The sequence below is a fragment of the Punica granatum genome, chromosome 7 (genome assembly GCF_007655135.1).
Source record: "Punica granatum isolate Tunisia-2019 chromosome 7, ASM765513v2, whole genome shotgun sequence".
Taxonomy (NCBI): domain Eukaryota; kingdom Viridiplantae; phylum Streptophyta; class Magnoliopsida; order Myrtales; family Lythraceae; genus Punica; species Punica granatum.
In genome coordinates, this window is record NC_045133.1 from 351,602 (window position 1) to 370,602 (window position 19,001).

General features: G+C 41.4%; 4 protein-coding genes across 5 annotated transcripts; 1 reads left to right on the forward strand and 3 right to left on the reverse strand.

Annotated features, from left to right (window-relative positions):
- Positions 1-544: 544 nt before the first annotated feature.
- Positions 545-3,667, reverse strand: LOC116215027. Its single transcript, XM_031550583.1, has 3 exons — positions 3,128-3,667; positions 1,399-1,726; positions 545-1,301 (listed from the first exon to the last, which is right to left on the reverse strand). The coding sequence occupies exons 2-3, from the start codon at positions 1,495-1,497 to the stop codon at positions 699-701; spliced, it is 702 nt and encodes a 233-aa protein (XP_031406443.1). The 5' UTR covers positions 1,498-1,726; positions 3,128-3,667; the 3' UTR covers positions 545-698.
- A 209-nt stretch (positions 3,668-3,876) lies between these two features.
- On the reverse strand, positions 3,877-7,516 carry LOC116215026 (probable inactive leucine-rich repeat receptor-like protein kinase At3g03770). Of its 2 annotated transcripts, none has more exons than XR_004158396.1 (8): positions 7,259-7,516; positions 5,781-7,178; positions 5,531-5,664; positions 5,209-5,449; positions 4,890-5,101; positions 4,765-4,790; positions 4,511-4,639; positions 3,877-4,408 (listed from the first exon to the last, which is right to left on the reverse strand). XR_004158396.1 is itself a non-coding variant. In XM_031550581.1 (8 exons), exons 2-8 carry the CDS (start codon positions 7,135-7,137, stop codon positions 4,208-4,210), a joined length of 2,283 nt encoding a protein of 760 aa, XP_031406441.1. In that variant the 5' UTR covers positions 7,138-7,178; positions 7,259-7,512; the 3' UTR covers positions 3,877-4,207. The 2 variants fall into 2 exon arrangements, 1 of the variants encoding a protein (XP_031406441.1); XM_031550581.1 differs by having other exon boundaries at positions 4,511-4,622; positions 7,259-7,512.
- A 5,221-nt stretch (positions 7,517-12,737) lies between these two features.
- LOC116214024 (adenylate kinase 4) lies at positions 12,738-15,339 on the forward strand. Its single transcript, XM_031549237.1, has 6 exons — positions 12,738-13,022; positions 13,961-14,106; positions 14,199-14,318; positions 14,463-14,630; positions 14,717-14,806; positions 14,997-15,339. The coding sequence occupies exons 1-6, from the start codon at positions 12,908-12,910 to the stop codon at positions 15,096-15,098; spliced, it is 741 nt and encodes a 246-aa protein (XP_031405097.1). The 5' UTR covers positions 12,738-12,907; the 3' UTR covers positions 15,099-15,339.
- A 126-nt stretch (positions 15,340-15,465) lies between these two features.
- On the reverse strand, positions 15,466-19,001 carry LOC116214023 (probable aspartyl aminopeptidase). The gene is made up of 11 exons (XM_031549236.1): positions 18,710-19,001; positions 18,376-18,511; positions 18,188-18,266; positions 17,847-18,049; positions 17,498-17,570; positions 17,055-17,144; positions 16,719-16,874; positions 16,445-16,618; positions 16,173-16,247; positions 15,945-16,085; positions 15,466-15,835 (listed from the first exon to the last, which is right to left on the reverse strand). Exons 1-11 carry the CDS (start codon positions 18,801-18,803, stop codon positions 15,614-15,616), a joined length of 1,443 nt encoding a protein of 480 aa, XP_031405096.1. The 5' UTR covers positions 18,804-19,001; the 3' UTR covers positions 15,466-15,613.

Genomic DNA, 19,001 nt, shown 5'->3' on the forward strand with positions numbered 1-19,001 from the left:
ACCTTGATGAGCCGTGACATCGTCTCCTTAGAATGCTGAAAGCGTTCGGCAACCACAGACAATCGCGTACTATGTCCAACAACCATTAAGAACATGCCGACCATTTCCTCGACGGTTGTACCTTTCATGGTATTTCTGATTCCACAGTTTGCCCTTAGCGTATCGCACAAGTTATGAAATACGTGAGGGTTCATCCTGAAATTCTCGAAACACCTTGTGTCATTGGCAAGAACTTCCTCTATGTAATGTCTACCTTGTAGCGTTGAGGTTCTACAAGGAATGTTGCGCGGGACATGTTGTTCGGCCGCTGCATTCTCAAGCGCAAGATAAATCCACATAAGCTCATTGTCGTAATCTTCTTCATCACTTGGTTGAGTTTCATTTCGTCGTGAATTACCATGTCTTGGCATCGTGCCTTCCTTTTTGCTGAGCAGACTATAGTGAGAAACAAAATGGCATCAACTACGTAAGTTGGATTTTTACGGTGAAACGAATCAAGTTTCAACCACTGTATACGAATGCAAGAAATTATGCACAAACAAAATAGACAAATAGCACAGCATTCACATATAACCAAGGCAAACAATCAAAGCAACGTACTTGCACACACAACAAATATAAAAGGGAAGTGTTTATTTAATGTCATTGCATTTAAACGATACGAAATTACGATAGAGTTGAGGATGCATCATGCCCACTCAAGGGGCAACAAGCCGACGAACCCATGGAAGCCTTGTATCATCGAGCAAGCACATGAATATACGCCTTGTCTGCTCATCCTTTGCTAGACAATCACTGGCCACGAGGTACTCTTCAATGGACAGTTGTGGACGCAAAACATTCAGTACAGCCATCGACTCCTCGATAGAACCCGAAGCTGGTTTCGGAGGGCTCGTCACAGATTTACTTCTCTTCGATGTCGGAGGGGTACAAATTCTCTCCTTCTCCCTCCTGCTCATATTGCACTTCAACATGTCGAGGCACTCTTGCAATCGGGAGTCAGCGTTGCAACTTCTTCTACGCACTTGCCGACGGGACGCTATAACAACAGGTTCGGTAACCTCATGGACCGGGTCATCACTATCGCCGGAGCCCTCTTCAAGATTAACTGGTTCTTTTCCCCGATTTGCCGCTGCTGCTAGGAAGTCTTCTTCCATGCGTGCATAAGTTTCTGGGCTCTTTGGTGGTTCTGCAGACGAAATTCGTAACGCACCTGTTGCTGTCTTAGATCTGAACAACTCATTTAATGAGTTGTAATGCTTGAAGCCTTTTGCTTGGAAACTCTTGTACCCACTGTTCTTCTGCATTTAAATAAAAATGAACAGCTGCACAGTAACGACTTACACTAAAAACATACAAATTGGAAATCATCAGTAAGTCAGGTTATTATTACTATACCTTAATAAATTTGTCCAACACATGAGCACTCGCCTTCACCGTGTTGGTTGTCTCATCCCAACCGACACCAGTGTGCGAAACAAGCTCAGTAAACTGCATGTATTGGGTCCGCAGCCTGCGAAGCTTCTGCTGCAACTTCTTGATGCCGAGAGTGGTGCCTGGAAATTACTCTTCCATCTCCTCATTCATTTGTTGCCAATCCTTTCCTTTCCAAGATGTAGTATGCGTCCTTGTGAACTTCTCGAGCAACACGTCAATGAAAGCACTCTCCAATGCATCTGTCCACTCAAGTATTCCATCACCCTTGGGGACCATCTCTTTCTAAATGCTGCAGCAAAAACTTACAAAGCCACGCACGTAACTACCATTATGAAACCACGAACTGGTAAGCGCAAATATCAGTCCAATGCAGTACAGATCAAATTCACACACATCATCGAACAAATTCAGTACAGATCAGAGAAACGGAGCTGCAAATAAACAAACTTGCATACTGACCTGCTCATACAACAAGCAAATTAAAAATTGGAGTACATCAAAAACCAAACGAACTGAACAATCCGAGAAACAAGTTTCGATCCAGCACAATATCATGCCAATTCAGCGAACACAAGGTCTGCAATATCAGCGAAACAAAGCTGCCAGGAAACAGAGGTCATACTCTATTGCCAATTACAATAAGCGAAGTGAAATTTGAGTTCAACAACAGAAAAACGAACTGAAGCGTGCATAAGTTACAACTCTTTTCGATCAGTACAATTTCTGTACTGCATGTCATGCGAACAAATGCAGTACAGATCACCGAAAGACATCTGCCAATAAACCAAATTTTCATACAGACCTGCTCGAACAACAAGCAAAGTAAATATCGGAGTACAACAAAAAAAAAACGAACTGACAGTTTCATAAATCATCTGCAATTTTCGATCAGTACAATTTCTGTATTGCATTTCATCGAACAAATGCAGTACAGATTAGAGAAACAGAGATGCAAATAAACAAACTTTCATACTGACCTGCTCATACAACAAGCAAAGTAAAAATTAGAGTACATCAAAAAACAAACGAACTGAACAATCCGAGAGACAATGTTTCGATCCAGCACAATATCAGGCCAATTCAGCGAACACAAGGTCTGCAATATCAGCGAAACACAGCTGCCAGGAAACAGAGGTCATACTCTATTGCCAATTACAATAAGCGAAGTGAAATTTGAGTTCAACAACAGACAAACGAACTGAAGCATGCATAAGTTACAACTCTTTTCGATCAGTACAATTTCTGTACTGCATATCATCGAACAAATGCAGTACAAAGCACAGAAACAGAGCTGCCAATAAATCGAACTTTCATACAGACCTGCTCGAACAACAAGCAAAGTGAAATCGGAGTTAAAAAAAAAAAAACAAACCAACTGAACAATCCGAAAGTTATAACAAGTTCAGATACTCTACTTTCTCACATACATTTCATCGAACAACTAATGTACATATCAGATTGTGCTCTGTGTTAAGCAACAAACGGCGGTAATAAACAACAGGTTCGGTGACATGAAATTGGTCCAACAAATTAACCAAACAAATGCAATTCAGAACACAATCCAACGGAAATTAACAAAAAAATCGAAGAATGCTTCAACCCTCAGTAACGGCAGTGACATTCTCCAAACCCTAACCTGGAATTCAACGATACAAGTCAAATTGGACAAGAAATAGGTCGCAGAAATTACCTATAATGTCGATGTGGGTGTTGGAAGTGAGCTCAGCCACTTCTTAAGAAGAGAACTTCCTCTGGTAGGGGACCAGCTTTGTTCGTAAGAAGCGCAAGATGCACTGCCGACACGATTCTTGGCAGAGGTAGGTGTAGGGGCTACTCTTTCTCGCAGACGACAAGCACGGTAGAAGAGATTAGGTGTTATTAACCTTGAGATGTCCAGCAGAGGAGGAAGAAGGATGGGGGGGCCGGCGTTGTGTCGCAGGGGAAGAAGACGGTTGCGAAGGGGTGGGGGGGCCGGTCCTCTGTCTTTTGCCAAGAACACTGAAAGTCAATTTCGATCAGATGAAGGGGCCCACAACGGTAATAAAACTTTTGTCTTCTTCCTCAGTTAAAATCAAAGTTAAAATTTCGTTGACTTTAACTCCGAATCCAAACGGCCCGTTAGAATTTCACCGTAAATCAAAGATTTGCTTAATTCTCCCTGCTCGCTGCAGATAAATTTTATTATTTCGATCCTCCTTTTTTCCTCTTTTTTTTTTTTTTCTTTCGGTGGATTTTTTGCATTTGATCGGTGCCTCGTTAAGAGTCGACATGTAGATGCGAAAATGAGACGGATAATCCCAAATGCGTGAACTAGGGAGATATTTGATTGCACTGGTCAAAGAGAGACTGAGGTATTCCATAAACATGAATTCCAATAGATTACTAACCCGCCAAAGCTTCATTGATTCTTCCTCCTCGTGGCTTAAGACGGATATCCCCTTTGAACCAAAGAATATATATATATATATATATATATATATTTTGTAGAGTTGCACAAGAAAGTGAAAGATGATAACGTCTCTTCTTGGATGTAGTAAGTATGATCTCTCAATTCATGGTCCCTTTTCTAGAATAATTTTCTGCCTGTGAATGAACAGTGTACAGCTTCTGGGTCGCTCGGTTCAATCAATATAGGAGGCTAGCGAGGAAAACCGGCTTTTATTTCTTCTTGGGATGCAACTCTGCTCAGGATAGTCGCCTTGCCTATGTTGGCTTCACCTAGGAAGGAACCATAGAAAATGTGCCCACAAAACTATGAGCATCTTCTATTTTATTCGCCGGCTGCTGTACCTTGAACTTGAGCTGCATACTGTAAGTTCCACAGAATGTCCTCGAATGACGGGCGGCTCCCTTCAAAAGAAATGCATTTCTTAGCCAAGGAGATCACAACGGACAGTGAGTCCTGCGAGCTGGTGGCAAGAACGACAGGATCCACCATTTGCCTCCTGCCTTCTGGGCTGTTCAACGCTGCCTGTTTAGTGCACAAATCGGTTAATAATAGCTACTTTCTGCTTTTTTTATTTTCATTTTTTCTTCCTTCCTGTTTAAGATTGTAAGTGATCGCGGAGCATACCATTTCTTTATGCAGTAAAGTCTCTTTTCTGCTGGATGTTGAAGGTCCGAGGAAAGACTCAAGAATTATGAACCCGAAACTATACCCATCATCCTCTAAACTTTTCTTCTGCCTGAAAGAACAAGCCCCCTGCAGTCAGAAAAGACATTGATTCGTGTGATAACTAACATTATCAACACCTATCATGTTCGACCCGACTCATCCTTTGTATCATTAGGTTCACAGAGGAGTATTTGCCCAGTGGAAATCCTTACCATGTTTTTGTGCTGTCTCCTGTCACCTGGCAACACCAAGAAGGCAGGTCTTATTAACCATGAATCGAAAGAAATTACTCGCATTGGGTTTGAAGCTGATGTCGGAGAAACAAAGTACTAATTACCTGGTCCTTGTCAATTTCTCCCGAGATAACGGACAAACCGTAGTCGCTCAACTTCGCCATTCTATGCTCATTTAGCAAGATGTTATTGCTTTTCAATCGATTGCTGAAGAATCCTGGAATTATTCCGGTATGCAGGAAGTGCACAGCTCTTGCCACTCCAATCAGAACATCCAACCTCTCCGACCATCTAAGTGCCTTATCGGGATTGTTACCTACACAAGTTCAAATTGCCTTAGCCCAAAACTACCTACCAAATGCTAATCATAGTCGCAATGCCGAGGCAGAATGATAGAAACTAATCGAACAGTGTATGAGCTACCAGAAACACAGGTCTGGAAATTTCCATTGGTCACATATTCGTAAACCAGGAAGACTCTGTCGAATCCCGGTTCGTCTTGTCCACTGGCATCGATACAGTGGCCCAAGAGGCAGACCAAGTTCGGGTGTCGGAGCTTTGAGAGCAAATCCAATCTGAGCCGCAGGTTCCGGATTGAATATCTCTTTGAAGGTAAGCACCTCACAGCTACTTGTAACCCATTCTGCAACCTTCCCTTGTACAGCTGCAAAAGATATGAGTGAGCAGACTTCTCTGTAAGAGCCTTGACCGGGGGGGAGGGAACAAGATGAAAAAATTTCCATACCTTTCCGTAAGAGCCATCCCCGATAAAGGCTGTCTTATCAAAATTGTCGGTTGCCTCCTCCAACTCTTGCAGAGAAAATGACCGGCACGGCGGAAGATCTAGCGTAGACATCTTGGTAGTTTCAGAGATGTATTCTGCCAAATAATGTAGTGAGGAAGCAAAGTTAGATTTCCGGAGAAAAAGATAGTAAAATGTAATCTCAATAATCTCAATCTGCAATTCAAATCGTTTACAAAGATCGATGACTTACTTCCACTTCTTAGGACTTGGGAGGAAAATCCTGTGGCCGAGTTATCTTGTGCCGCTTTTTGCAGCAAACGCTGTCCTGAGATCCCCCTAGAACAGCATCTCATATACAGAGTTAGGATACTAAAACCCAGAAGGCAGATAAGAACCACAGATCCTCCGATAACCGCCACCAGTGCTCCCACATTTTCCCCCCTTGATGGTTTCATTTCAGGGACTTCTGCGCAGTAAGATTCAGAATGCTGATTCTCTGCATCTGTAGACAGGCAATTCCCATTAGAGTTTACTGTTCGGTTTCCTGATTGAGACCTCAAACAAGCTGGCAGACCGCCCTTTAACTTGTTGTTCGATAAGTCAACGAACCCGAGTTTCTTGCTGCAGCTGGTGTGGACCGACAGTGAACCGCTGAGCATATTCGTTGCAAAATTGAGATATGTGATGTTAGGCAAAGAGAAAAGTCCCGCCAGAGGTTTTCCTCTCAGCATATTGAATGACACATCAAAGAATTGAAGATGACTTAGTTGGCTATATTGCTTGGGGATTTCGCCCGAAAAGGAGTTGTTGCCTAGTGAAGCCATAATCAAACTCCTCGGCATCTCAGGTAAGCCCGAGCTGAATCTGTTCCCACTTAAGTTCAGAACTCTTAAATTACTTAACCCACTAAGGTCGGGTACTTTTCCATCTATTTCATTGCCTGACAGGTAAACTTCACTTACGGCGCGAATTTTCTCGAGTGAAAGCGGGAATTGACCGCTCAACCGGTTGCTCCTCAAACTCAGGACCGTCATGTTCCGCAAGGAATCAAACCAGTCCGGAGCAGACCCATTGAAGTAGTTATCGTCGAAGATTAAGCTCTGAAGCTTCACCATTGTAGAGATCTTCGGCGGGACCAAACCGTAGAGGAAATTAGAGTTCAGATCAAGAATCTCGAGCGAGGAAAGCCGATGGATTTTGTCCGGGAGCGAACCCCACATCCCTAGAGACACCAAACGGAGGACTCTTAGGCTTGTCAGACGAACCAGCGTGGTCACAAGAGAATCCATGGAGAAGTTCTGGGATAAGGTTTGGCCTGGAATGGCATACCCTTGGAAGGAACGTCTAGCTGAAGCTGCAAACTTATCTCCTACTAGTTGGAGTTCAGTGACAGAGTTTTTCTCGCACGTGAGGTTCACATTCGGTGAGGGTGGCAGGAAGCAGAGATCTAGGCCGTGGGTGGTCCACATCTCTAACTGGCTCGGGTACTCCAAGTGCTTTCGCAGCTGCTGGAGGACTTGTCTCTGAGATGACTGCAGCTGATGAGTGCCCGGAAACACCAAACTCCATGTCAGGCATAGAAAATGTACCAAGTAAAATTTCCCCATCAGCAAGGTTTCCTCTCCGTCCTCGTTTTTAGTTTCCGGAACTGGAACAAGACCAAGAACTCGATCATATAATAAACAACAGCACGAAGCAATGACGAACAAGTAATCCAAATTAGCTCACCCGCTGGAAAGCTTGTCGCAGAAGCTCAGACGAGGTGGGAGCTTTATGTTGTTGGAAGAAGACCAGGCATCGACATCGGTTTAGTTAGGATACATAAATTTAGAGGAAGAAAGAGTATGTGATATATATTAAGGTGCATGGGAGAAGAAGCAATACTGCGGCTGCGACTGTGGCTGTGACTATTATGAGTCAATGACTGAAAGGGTGAAGGAACTCTTCTCTACTGAAAGGTTGGGCTGGGAAGAGGAAGTTATTTCCATATTAAAGTGATTCCACCTGTTATAATTAATCTATCCCTTCCTTCCTTTCCTCAAGGGGCAATTCTTGGTTCCAGCTGCTGCCGGGATCCGTACAAAACGTTATTCTTCAAATATGAAAAAATTTCGTACAGTCGAATGATTCGTACATGCAGTCAACTGGTTATTTCGTACGAAACATTATTCTTCTTATACGAAGTGATATTCTTTAAGTACGAAAACATTTTGTATGGAGCACAGCGACTGAATATTCAACCGCTAGACCCAATAATTTCTCTTCATGAAGATCTGTCAGCTGTGTCCTTAACATTAATATATACATATATATATGTATGTTCGTATATGCGTGTGTATAAATATTCCATTTGCTTGAGAAAGAAAGAAAAGGGAATCTTTATTTTCTCCTCCTTTATTTATTTATTTATTTTTGCTGGGTAGCGAATCTTTCTTTCGTTTTCAACATCATCTCTGCAGAATTCAGAAAGATATATTATTAATTTTTATGCTTATAGGCGAGCTAAATAATTATCATTTTTCGGTTAAAGGTTTAATAATTTACTCATAACCAAACGGTTGCAGCTGCACATCCTAGGCAGTAGGCACCCACCCGACTCGACATACAGAGACCGCAACCGCAGGTGTTTTCAGAGGAATCCCGCAAAAGGGGAAGCCGGCCCCTAAAGATTGAAGCAAGCATTTGAAAGAGCATCTGCAGCACCTAAAAAGTACCATTGAAAGATTAATTAGGAGGCAAAGCAAAAGGGATTCTGTCAAGAAGTTGCATAGAAAAACTCGGTTATATGTAGGGATCCATTTAAAACGGATCGTACAGTAGAAGAATTATATATTACAACACACTTTTCTACGCGGCAAGTCTCTTATCGAAATTTTTTATATGAAAAAGTTATTATTATCTGTGCTCTTAGTAAAATGATAAAAGTCCAGATTGACGTATATGTTCTCTTGCAAATTAGATTTACTAGCTAGCTAGGAAGGTTGAGGAGCAGTCACTAGCTACATGTATATGTTACAGCTCAGCTCTAGGCTGTAGCAACTGAATGATGAGGAAAATGATTGGTGCATTAATTGGTGATTTAATGATCATATGATATTTTGTGTGTATATATACTATGTGTGTGTATGTAACTGGACAGGACCAACTGGGCAGGGCGCTGCGAAAGAGGCAGTCAAGTGGATGATATAAAAAATATATGTTCTTTTTTGGCCATACTCGCATGGATCGTCTATCGTATTGAACTTTATTGTAATATGTATGAACGTTGTAGGTTTCTCCTTTTCCTCGTTTTGATCCCACCACCCTCATCTCATCTCATGTGCACAAAGTGTTCGTGCAAATTATTTATTTATCTGTCTGTCTGTCTGTCTATCTATCTATTTTAGGTGAGATTTGCACATACAATTCAATTCATACGTTACTTTTTTTTTTTATTAAGAGAAAATGAAACACCCATACATACATACATACATATATATATATATATATATATATATATATATATATTAAGAACATGGATAGTGTAATGGCAGATGTCATCAAGATTAAGAAGTTTTAAATTGACATCAATTTTCTGTTAGTGAAACTTCTCATACTACTTCATTTTCACCTTCTTTTTCCTTTATTATGTTGTAGGTTTCCATTGTAATTCTAGGAAAAAAAAAAAACAGAGAGATGTATATAGATTATGGATGGGTAGGTCAGCCTGCGGAAGGAACAGCATTTAAGGTTCCATTAATTGAACGAACTACACGAGATTTTTCACAACTACCTCCAATCAATTTGTCTCCTTGGTCTTTCAGAGTTTTCAAGGACCTTAGCCAGCCAGCTATACAGTAAAGCATCTATGACTACGTTTGGCCGTCTAGTAAGGGATGTGGTTAGGGATGGGATGAGTTAGAATTTAAAATCTCATAGAATTATAATATTCTAATCAAATGTTTGGAACGTGTTTAGATTTAGAATTAGGATATTCTAGGTAAATGACTAACATATCCCTTACCTATAAAAAAAGATTAACATATCCCTTAAAATAAGTATTTGTAATATTAAAATTTTAAAAAAACCAAAACGTACAAGAAGAATAGGGATGGTGTCCTCTCTTTCTCTCTCTTCACTCAAAGCAAGATAAAGATGAGGTGGATCGACACTCAGAATCGGGCTACCGCAGCGCCAATTTACCTTCTCTCTCTTTCGCTCTCTTCGGAGAGAAAGAGATGACTCAGGAGCGGTGGAGCCTAAACGCCAACCACCACTGCCACAAGCGAGGTCACTAGTGATCTCGGTGTTTGGGCGTCACCACCCCTCTGCAACTTCAATCCAAAAAAAAATTATGGATGGCAAATTTCGAAAATGTGAAAGAGGGGTATGGGCATTTTCGTCTTTTCATACAAAGTACTATCCCAATTCACCCTTGTCCGACCTCCTAACTAGGATTAGGTCCTTAATTGTTATATCCCAATTTCGATACCACCAAACATCGGATTAGGATTTTAGAAATTCTATCCTCCCTCTAATTCAGCCTACCAAACATGCACTATATGTATGTGTGGGTATGTCTATATGTATTTATTGGTTGAGAATGCACAATGCGTGCCGTAATATATAATATTGATGATTTCATCAAAACAACGAGTCCAACGTCATATTTATCGATTCAAGGAATCATGCTTCTTGTTGTATATCGATCCCGAATGCTGATTACTTTCCTCTCCTATCAGACTGTGTGTGTCGAGAAATTGTCTTTTTTGTTCTAAAATAAGTACTTATCAAAATAATAGAGATAGGCAATAGGCATACTAATAGATATCGAAAGTAATTCAAGGAAATTTTTTTTAAAAAAAAGGAAGGAAGATAGAGAAAGTACAACAATTATAATTTCGACTGATAATAATTGGAGTAGACAAAAAATGTCCATGATGTATGTGTACTTAATTAAATGGGGATAAATTTGACTTTACATTCCTTTTCCGCATCATGCATTGCCGATCGACACTGACATTAAATGGGAACGGATACCATTAAATATGATCTTATCGTTTAGAAGGATGCATAAATCTTCAATAATTTGCAAAAAAATTATATTGCATTGATTGATCAATAATGCAATAATAGTATGTCTGGGCTGCAGTGAGACATAATACTAAGTGTTTGTTTGAATTTAAAATTAAGTGTTACAATTGTAAAAGTAATTAATGGAATGGGTGCTTAATAGAATAAGTCAATCTTATTTGATTGATGGGGTATTTCTGACTTATTTCATTCGGCTGGTTGCTGACGGCATAGCTTGGAATGTGATGGCCCTCGATGAGTCACCGTAGCCCGATCTTGTCCTCTCTCTCTCTCTCTCTCTCTCTCTCTCTCTCTCTCTCTCTCTCTCTCTCTCTCTCTCTCCTCGAAGACATAGAGGGGGTAGAGATCCCAAAAAATTCCGGGTAAATGCCGGCCGCCACCCTCCGACGAGGTTGCGTAACCTAGGCAACATTGTCGGAGGTGTGGTGACCGACGATGGGGCCACTATTGCCTGGAATCAGCTATTGCAAGGGGGAGGCGACCCCTCTCTCTCTTCGGGTTTGGGGTGAAGAGAGGTGAAATGCTTTGCAAGCATGAAAAAACTTTGAGGGCACTGATGCAATAAAATGAAAAAAGGGCCCTTTAGCTGAGCAAATTAGGTAGATAGAAATTTTCTACTTAATTGATCAACTCATCATTCATCAAATTTTTTACTTAACTTAATCAATTAAGTCAAATTGAATTGCATTTACTAAAAAAGCTGAATTGAATTAAGTGTTAAAAAATTAATTTTAGCACTCTATTTTGGTTGAAAAGTCAAGGACTAGCTACATTGTATATATTTCGACTCGAACACTTTAGCCATGGTACATATATATATATAGCACTGCAGTAAATGTTTTACGTACCACTAGTCTCAGAGATCTAGAAATATATGGTCATTATTCATAACTAGATAATTGACCGCTCGTGTCGCTTCAATTGCCATGTTTGAACCAATCTAATTACGTTGGAAGTTGCATCCATATTGATATACTAATATGAATAGAAATGGACTCAAAGAGATTTGGTCTAGTTGTTAAGGAGGTCCGGAGGAATTCAAGTGTCCATCTGATCCTGAGCTCGAAACCTCTCGAAATCTCCGGAGCGTCTTTGGTGTGGTTACTCATTCCGTGTGTCGCCGGGGGTTTATAGAGCCCCGGAGATTAGTAAGATGAAACCTGGACACCCTAAGTTAGAAAAAAAAAAAAACATTTTCTATCTACATAACATATATATTGCATTAACCCCAGTAAGTATACTATCTATCGTGTATATTTTTCTTGATCTAATTCTCATTATATATATATATATATATATATATATATGCAAGTATCATGCTATGCTATGCTATGCTATTCTATGCAAGGGGTTTGGCATCAGAATATACACCATCCTCTGCCAACCTCGTATAGTTAAAATCACTCGATGAATAAGATATATATAGTAAAATAAAGGGATCAATAAAGATAAATGTGAAAACTTTGAATATATATATATGCAGTAGGACAAAAAGAAACATTGTCAAACTAGCTTGTACGATCCCATGGCTCTCTTTTAGCTCGTTTGGAGGGGATTCGTAACAACTAATTCGTTCTATCATTTCGCTAGAATGCCATGCGGAAGGTGAGGTGTGAGTGTCACCTGACCTGACCACCAGTTGTTAGTGTTAGAGAGCGAGGACCATGATTGGTAAAGGCAAGACTAGAGTGAGCTTGCCGTTTGCATAGCATAGCATATTATCATCATCATCATTATTATTATTACCTCCTTCCTTGAGCTTGACTTGGGGCCTTTTCCTTCCTGCTCCAGTCTGGTCTCTTTGTTTGTTTGGGCCTCTGAGTGTGTGGTGTGGGCTGGGCCTTGATGAGGGCCTAAACATAACAGCCTGCAAAACAAGACACGACACGAGTAGAAGAGAGAAGAGGCGGGGGTGTTTGGGCAGCATGGAACGCCATCGTCTGGAAGGGGAGATGAGATGGATGGATGGGGTTGGGTTGGGTCGGGTTGGGTCGGGTCGGTAAAGAGAGCAGCGGTTGCAGGCAGGCAGGCAGGCCGGGCATCTCTTCTGTTGTGTTCTGCTTGATACAGAAGCATTGGAAGGTCCGAATCTAACCCACCAACGAACCGAACCCACCACTCCCTCTCTCTCTCTCTCTCTCTCTCATCAAACTTCAACTCCCTCCCTTTCAAGTCAATCTCTCTCTCTCTCCCCCCCTCCCTCCCTCCCTCCCTCCACCAAGTCACCAACCCTTCTCTGTCATTCTGCCATTCGGTTTCTGTTCCTTCCAAATCTCTGTTGGTTCCGAAGGCAGTGCGAGCGAAATGGCGAGCGGTAGCGCGGTGAACTTGGACGACGTGCCGTCGGTGGATCTCATGACTGAGCTCCTCCGCCGCCTCAAGTGCTCCTCCAAGCCCGACAAGCGCCTCATCCTCATCGGTAACCTCTCTCTCTCTCTCTACTCTGCTCCCGCCTCCATTTAACTGAGCTTTTTCGCTGTCCAATTCACGTTCCCCACCCCCAATTTAAGGAAAATACTGGTGAATTATTAGACTGCTTTAAGATTCTGATGGACGGGGAGCTTTTTGTCTAGGGTTTTGATAATGTGCCCGGGATTTGTGAATCTCGTTGCTCTTTTTTGCATTATGTTCGACTCACAAATTGAGATTTTTATGTTTTGAGATGCCGTAGGATTTATGTAGGCCTGATGTTCCCTGAGAATCTGGTTGTGATAAATTTAGATTTTTATGTTGTTTTCACCAGCCATCCATTTGCAGCTGAATAATTCAGGATTCTTGGGGTTTGTCGGTTGAATCTGCCTTTCTGTTCTGGAGCTGTGTCTTAAACTTGATTTCCGTTGACATGCAATTCCAATGACAATTTTTTTTTTTTTAATCCATTTCGCATAGCGTGGTTTGGATAGTTTAGTGAGTTCCTGCATTGGGTTCACCGTACATTAGTGTTTCCCATGATCTGCTTTATTATCGAGTTACTCTTTTTTCTTTTTTTTTGCCGGTCTATCTTCATCTCCACTACCTTTTATCAGGGATGGTGATATGTGAGTCTTTTGTTGAAATCCAAGTCTGTTAATTTAACCAGAATTATTATTGATATGACTCCATGTAATTTCTTTTGACAATCTAATTACCATGAAATGTTGGAAAGAAGGATTTGTGGCTTGAACCTCCGAGGCTCCTTAATCAGTTGGCTCTAAAATCTCCTCTGCTATTAGACACAGCTGCAATAGGAAATATTTCGAATCTAAATGGAAGGCTCCTTAATCAGTTGCCTAGTCATTTAAGTGTACTGTAGGGACGGTTTTTGAGCTGATGGCTATTGATTAATAATAATGTTGGGAGAAAAAAAAATATATGCAGGTCCCCCTGGCTCAGGTAAAGGTACTCAATCGCCCCTAATCAAGGATGAGTACTGCCTGTGCCACTTGGCTACTGGTGATATGCTGAGAGCTGCTGTTGCTGCTAAGACCCCTCTTGGTATCAAGGCCAAAGAAGCAATGGACAAGGTGAGACCTGCCTTTCTTTTTCCTCTTATTTCTTTTCATTATAATATTTTGCTGGTCATAGATATGTTATCTCTTGACAATTTTCTTTTCAGGGAGAACTCGTCTCCGATGACTTGGTTGTTGGCATTATTGATGAGGCAATGAAGAAACCTTCATGTCAAAAGGGCTTTATTCTTGATGGTTTTCCAAGGACTGTGGTCCAAGCTCAGAAGGTACTGCATTAGCACCCGATTCTCGTGAATGCTTTGCACTGGCTATTTCCGGGCACTTGCGTAGGATCGACTGGCAGATGAACATCTGGGAGTCATAAGATACTCGGATTATGTTCTTAACGCATTGCTCTCTTCTTCCTGCAGCTTGACGAGATGCTGGAAAAGCAGGGGGGTAAAGTTGATAAGGTGCTCAACTTTGCTATCGATGATACAATTTTGGAGGAGAGGATTACTGGTCGTTGGATACACCCTTCAAGTGGCAGAACCTATCACTCGAAGTTTGCACCTCCGAAGGTTCCCGGGATTGATGATGTAAGCTTTAATAGCCTCATTTAACTGTCTTTCTTATTTTCTTGTGTGGTCTCTAATTATGTTTCCCCCATGGTTTCTGATGGAAGGTGACCGGAGAACCATTGATTCAGCGTAAGGATGATACTTCTGCTGTTCTCAAGTCTAGGCTGGAAGCTTTCCACAGGCAAACCGAACCAGTAATGTGCTCCCCATCTTCTTGTTATTTTGGTAGGCGTAAATTTAGGGGGAGGCAGTTAGGAGTTTATGGACTATTTTCATTTGAAACTAATAGCTACTCTTTCTAGATGCTATGTTTGGCTAGTGCCATACTAATGTTTGTGAAAATTGTCTGCGCTCACTTGGGAAGTATTTGCACCTGAAATGCAGGTGATTGAGTATTACTCGAAAAAGGGGATGGTTGCCAATCTCCATGCCGAGAAACCACCCAAGGAGGTCACAGTTGAGGTTCAGAAGGCGCTTTCTTCATAAGAGCGTACCCATCAACAATTCTAAAACCTGTAGGATTTTTGGTCCACTGATTGGATTCTGATACGTTAATGAATCCGCGAGTGCTGGATTCTCTTGAATATGTTTTCAAATTTCAAAATTGCGGCTGCTGTCAAACTTTTTGAGGGCTTAATTTGCGAGAATAAAGTTACTCATAGATTGACATTAAATTTAAACCTATGGAATGTTCGAGTTATGACAATGCGACTGCCCTTTTTCCTTCTTCCTGTCATCCTGTTGGAGTTGCACAATGAGTTTTTGATTGCTTTCTTTCTTTACCTCCACTTAGCATCCTTTAATCATGCTTCGATAAATTTTGTCATAAACATAGAATCATCTGGATTGAGAGAGTCGCCAATTGCGAATTAGCTCTGATAATTATCCAAGACGTATAAGGAACAAAGTTGTGCCATGAGTTTTATGGATGTCATCAGGAAGCAAGATGTCACGTAAGTAGGCTTCCCATGAAGGATAGACCAATGACTAAGCTAATGAAACTACATGTCTACTGTGATTTTGGCATCAAGATGAGAGCACTCTTCGAAGAAGGCCTTGAAGTGCTCGTAGGAGTGCTTAACATCATCCACTGCACACATCTCCCTTATGCTGTGCATAGATAGCTGCGGGGCCCCCACATCAACCGTGCGGATCCCCACTCCGCTTGCAATGATTGGACCAATAGTCGAACCACAACCCATGTCATTACGCACCACAAAGTCCTGCAGGAGAGTCAATATGTATGGAAGTGAATGAGTTCCAGAATACATTGAGAGATCTCTTGGCATAGTTTTGAGCAAAAAACGAAATTATTCAGCAAAACTAAATGACCTGAATGGGAAGGTCATGCTTCTTGGCAATCTCTCGGAAAATGAACGCAGTGACGGCATTGGTCGCATATCGCTGGTTAGCATTATGCTTGATAACAAGCCCTCTGTGCATTTTAGGCTGGTGATTCTCTTCGTGCTTGTCCTGAGAAGGCATCCAGATTTGTCACCACAGAACAACAAACAACAGAAAACAGAGGGAAAAGGACCACAATAACATGAAAAGACGGACCATATAGTTCGGATGAAGAGCATGTGCCATATCTGCCGATACAAGAAAACTCTTCTGAATTGCCTTTTGAAGCAGCTGAAAAGGTTGAGAAACAAGAAATCAGCTAACAAGTTTGTTGAGGGGAATTTTTGCATTTCGATGACCTGTGCCCTTCAGAACAATCATCTCTTCTCATGATCTAAAGGTTCCCACGCACGTTGATCTCCTCTAATCCCCATTAAGCAAAAGAAACAATGAATGTACAAGTAAATTAACTGATCCATCTTTGATACCTTAGAATCTGAGCCAAAGGAATTGGTGATTCGGGAGAGAGTATCTAACATGGCAGGAGATCCAGCGCCCTGGGCAGAATCAGATCCTACTTCCTCATGATCGAACAATGCCACCACTCTCACACCACTCTCATCCTCGAGGCTGCTCTCTGAAGATGTAGCATCAATCAGTGCCTGAAACCCAAAAAATGATTCATCCAATTAAGTATGAGATTCTTCTAGGCTTTTCATCTACAAAGCAAAGCATCGATAAATACATGAAAAGCATCCTAACCTTCAGAGAACAGAATGACATGCAAAGATTATCAAGCCTTCCTGAGAAAACAAACTCCTTCATAGCGCCAGCAACTACACTAGGTTGGGCATCACATGCTTGCAATTCAAAATCGCATATTTCTTCCGGTTTACAACCAGCCTCCTTTGCCAGCATCTGAAATAATAATAAGAGAAAAGACCAGTAAAATAATCCGAATACAGAAGACAAAAGCGTTGCGTTGTCTCGCAGGTATGAAAGGCTCCCTGCCATCTACCAATGCCAAGTCCATGAGGCCCATCACCAGATCCTGCCTATACAACATTAACTAAAGGATTCAGCTTCAGAAGTAATCACCTGAAGTAGCAGTGAATGATGCTTCGGATTGTCACTTATGCTTTTCTCCTGATTTGAGCCATTTTCTGCAACCGGTTTATTCAGCTCTGCCTGCAGATTCAGAGGGCCATGTTATCTACTGCCCAATAAATTCAAGAAAGTTGAAAAAGAAAGAAAAAGAAAATCCTGTAGAGACATCTAACATGTTTTCTGATTATATTTAATGAAGTATTCTTGTCTCGTAGAGTGCATAGTTCGACTGCCTTCCACTTAATTCTCAAGAAGTGGAGAATCAGCATCCTAGCAAAGCCTCATAAATAAGAACAAAAACTAATACAAAAGTACCAATGCGATGTCTAATCAGAGGACTCTACTAACATAGTTTTAAAACCATAAACAACAATCATTCAATGAATCAAGATATATGTTGGCCAAAAAAAAAAAATTTTGAGATATATGATTACCTTAATGGAAGTTGCCAACACAGGAACAAGATGAGACTGAGTATTCACCTTGAATCCATCAGAATTTACATTTCTGTTCATAGAACACAATCAATGAGTGGAAAGGTTCAGTCAGCCCCTTTAAGATAGACTAACCAGAAATGAAATAGGATAAGTCATGATTTATGACATTACTGCAATATTAAGATAATGAAGATGCAACCTACTTAAGTAGGCATCTAGACCCGCATTGCATTATAAATTTCCTAGTGTCCCTGGTATCCTAATAACATGCAATTCATAACTGTCGGAAAGTCGTGACAACTCCATAACCTAACAGATCACTGTTTAATCAACAGAAGTAAAGCACCTGTCTAGATGAATAGCCAGGGTTGGTATCCGCATTATTGGCTCTTCTAATCTGACAAGCTTGTGCACATATGAAACCGAACCATCCTTCTCTTCTCTTATCATGAGCCTTCCAGCGACAGTCAAGTCTCGGTCAAACCAAGTATGCCATAGACCACCTCCGTATGTTTGAACACCAACTTCCATATACCCACCTTTGGTTACCTGCAAAGGCCATTGATTTTAAGCTTTTATCGACACAAACTCCATTGACTCTGCCATAGATTGGAGAAATTCAGTCATTCGTTCAGGGGCTAATCAATATTTGCAAATTTGAAATTCCGACTCGGAAATCAAAGTTACCTTGGAGACAGGCTTAAGCTTCAGGCAAGGACTATCAGTATGTGCTCCCACTACATAGAATCCATTTCCAGCAACATATCTAACAATAAATACCGACGACCACCATAGCCACAAGGGAACAAATTAGAATCAGAACTCTGCAACCTTCCTAGAGCTTGTTGTAAAAATCCGAAAAAGCTCGAACATACTTTTTGCCGATAGCGAAAGCCACGATAGTGGAGTGGTTCCTGGTAAAGAAGTACTTCTTTCCAGCTTCCAGTTTCCAATCCTCTCTCTCGGAAATCCGCTCATACCCAGCTTTCACCAATCTCCTCTTCGCCTCATCTACAGAAACAAGAACCCAACCCCCCCCCCCCCCCCAAAAAAAAAAGGCTTGATCAGGCGAAAGGATCGTAATCAAAACAAGCTGAAATTTGTAAGAAACTTGAACCGTGAGCATGACCCACTATAATCTAATCAGAGAGCTCAACTTTCTCTGCAGTATAGAAAAAATGTGAGCTTTTAACGGTCTGGGGTGTTTACCAACAGCGTGAAAAGCAGTGGGAGCAGCGTTCAAGAAGGAGATGAGATCAGAGACCACGCTACTGTCTTCGCTGTTTATGGAAGATATCGCCATGGATTTGGATCAATCTATGAGAGACTTTGAAGCTCTGAAAGTCGCGGTCACTCCGGGATTTCACTTCAAATTTATAGGCGAAACAAGCAAGCAATTCTACCTGCAGACAGAGAGCACGTATATATTACGCAGAGCAAACAGTGTCCGGTGAAGGAGGCGAATGGCAAGCAGGCAGGAGGATAGAATAGATGCTTAAAG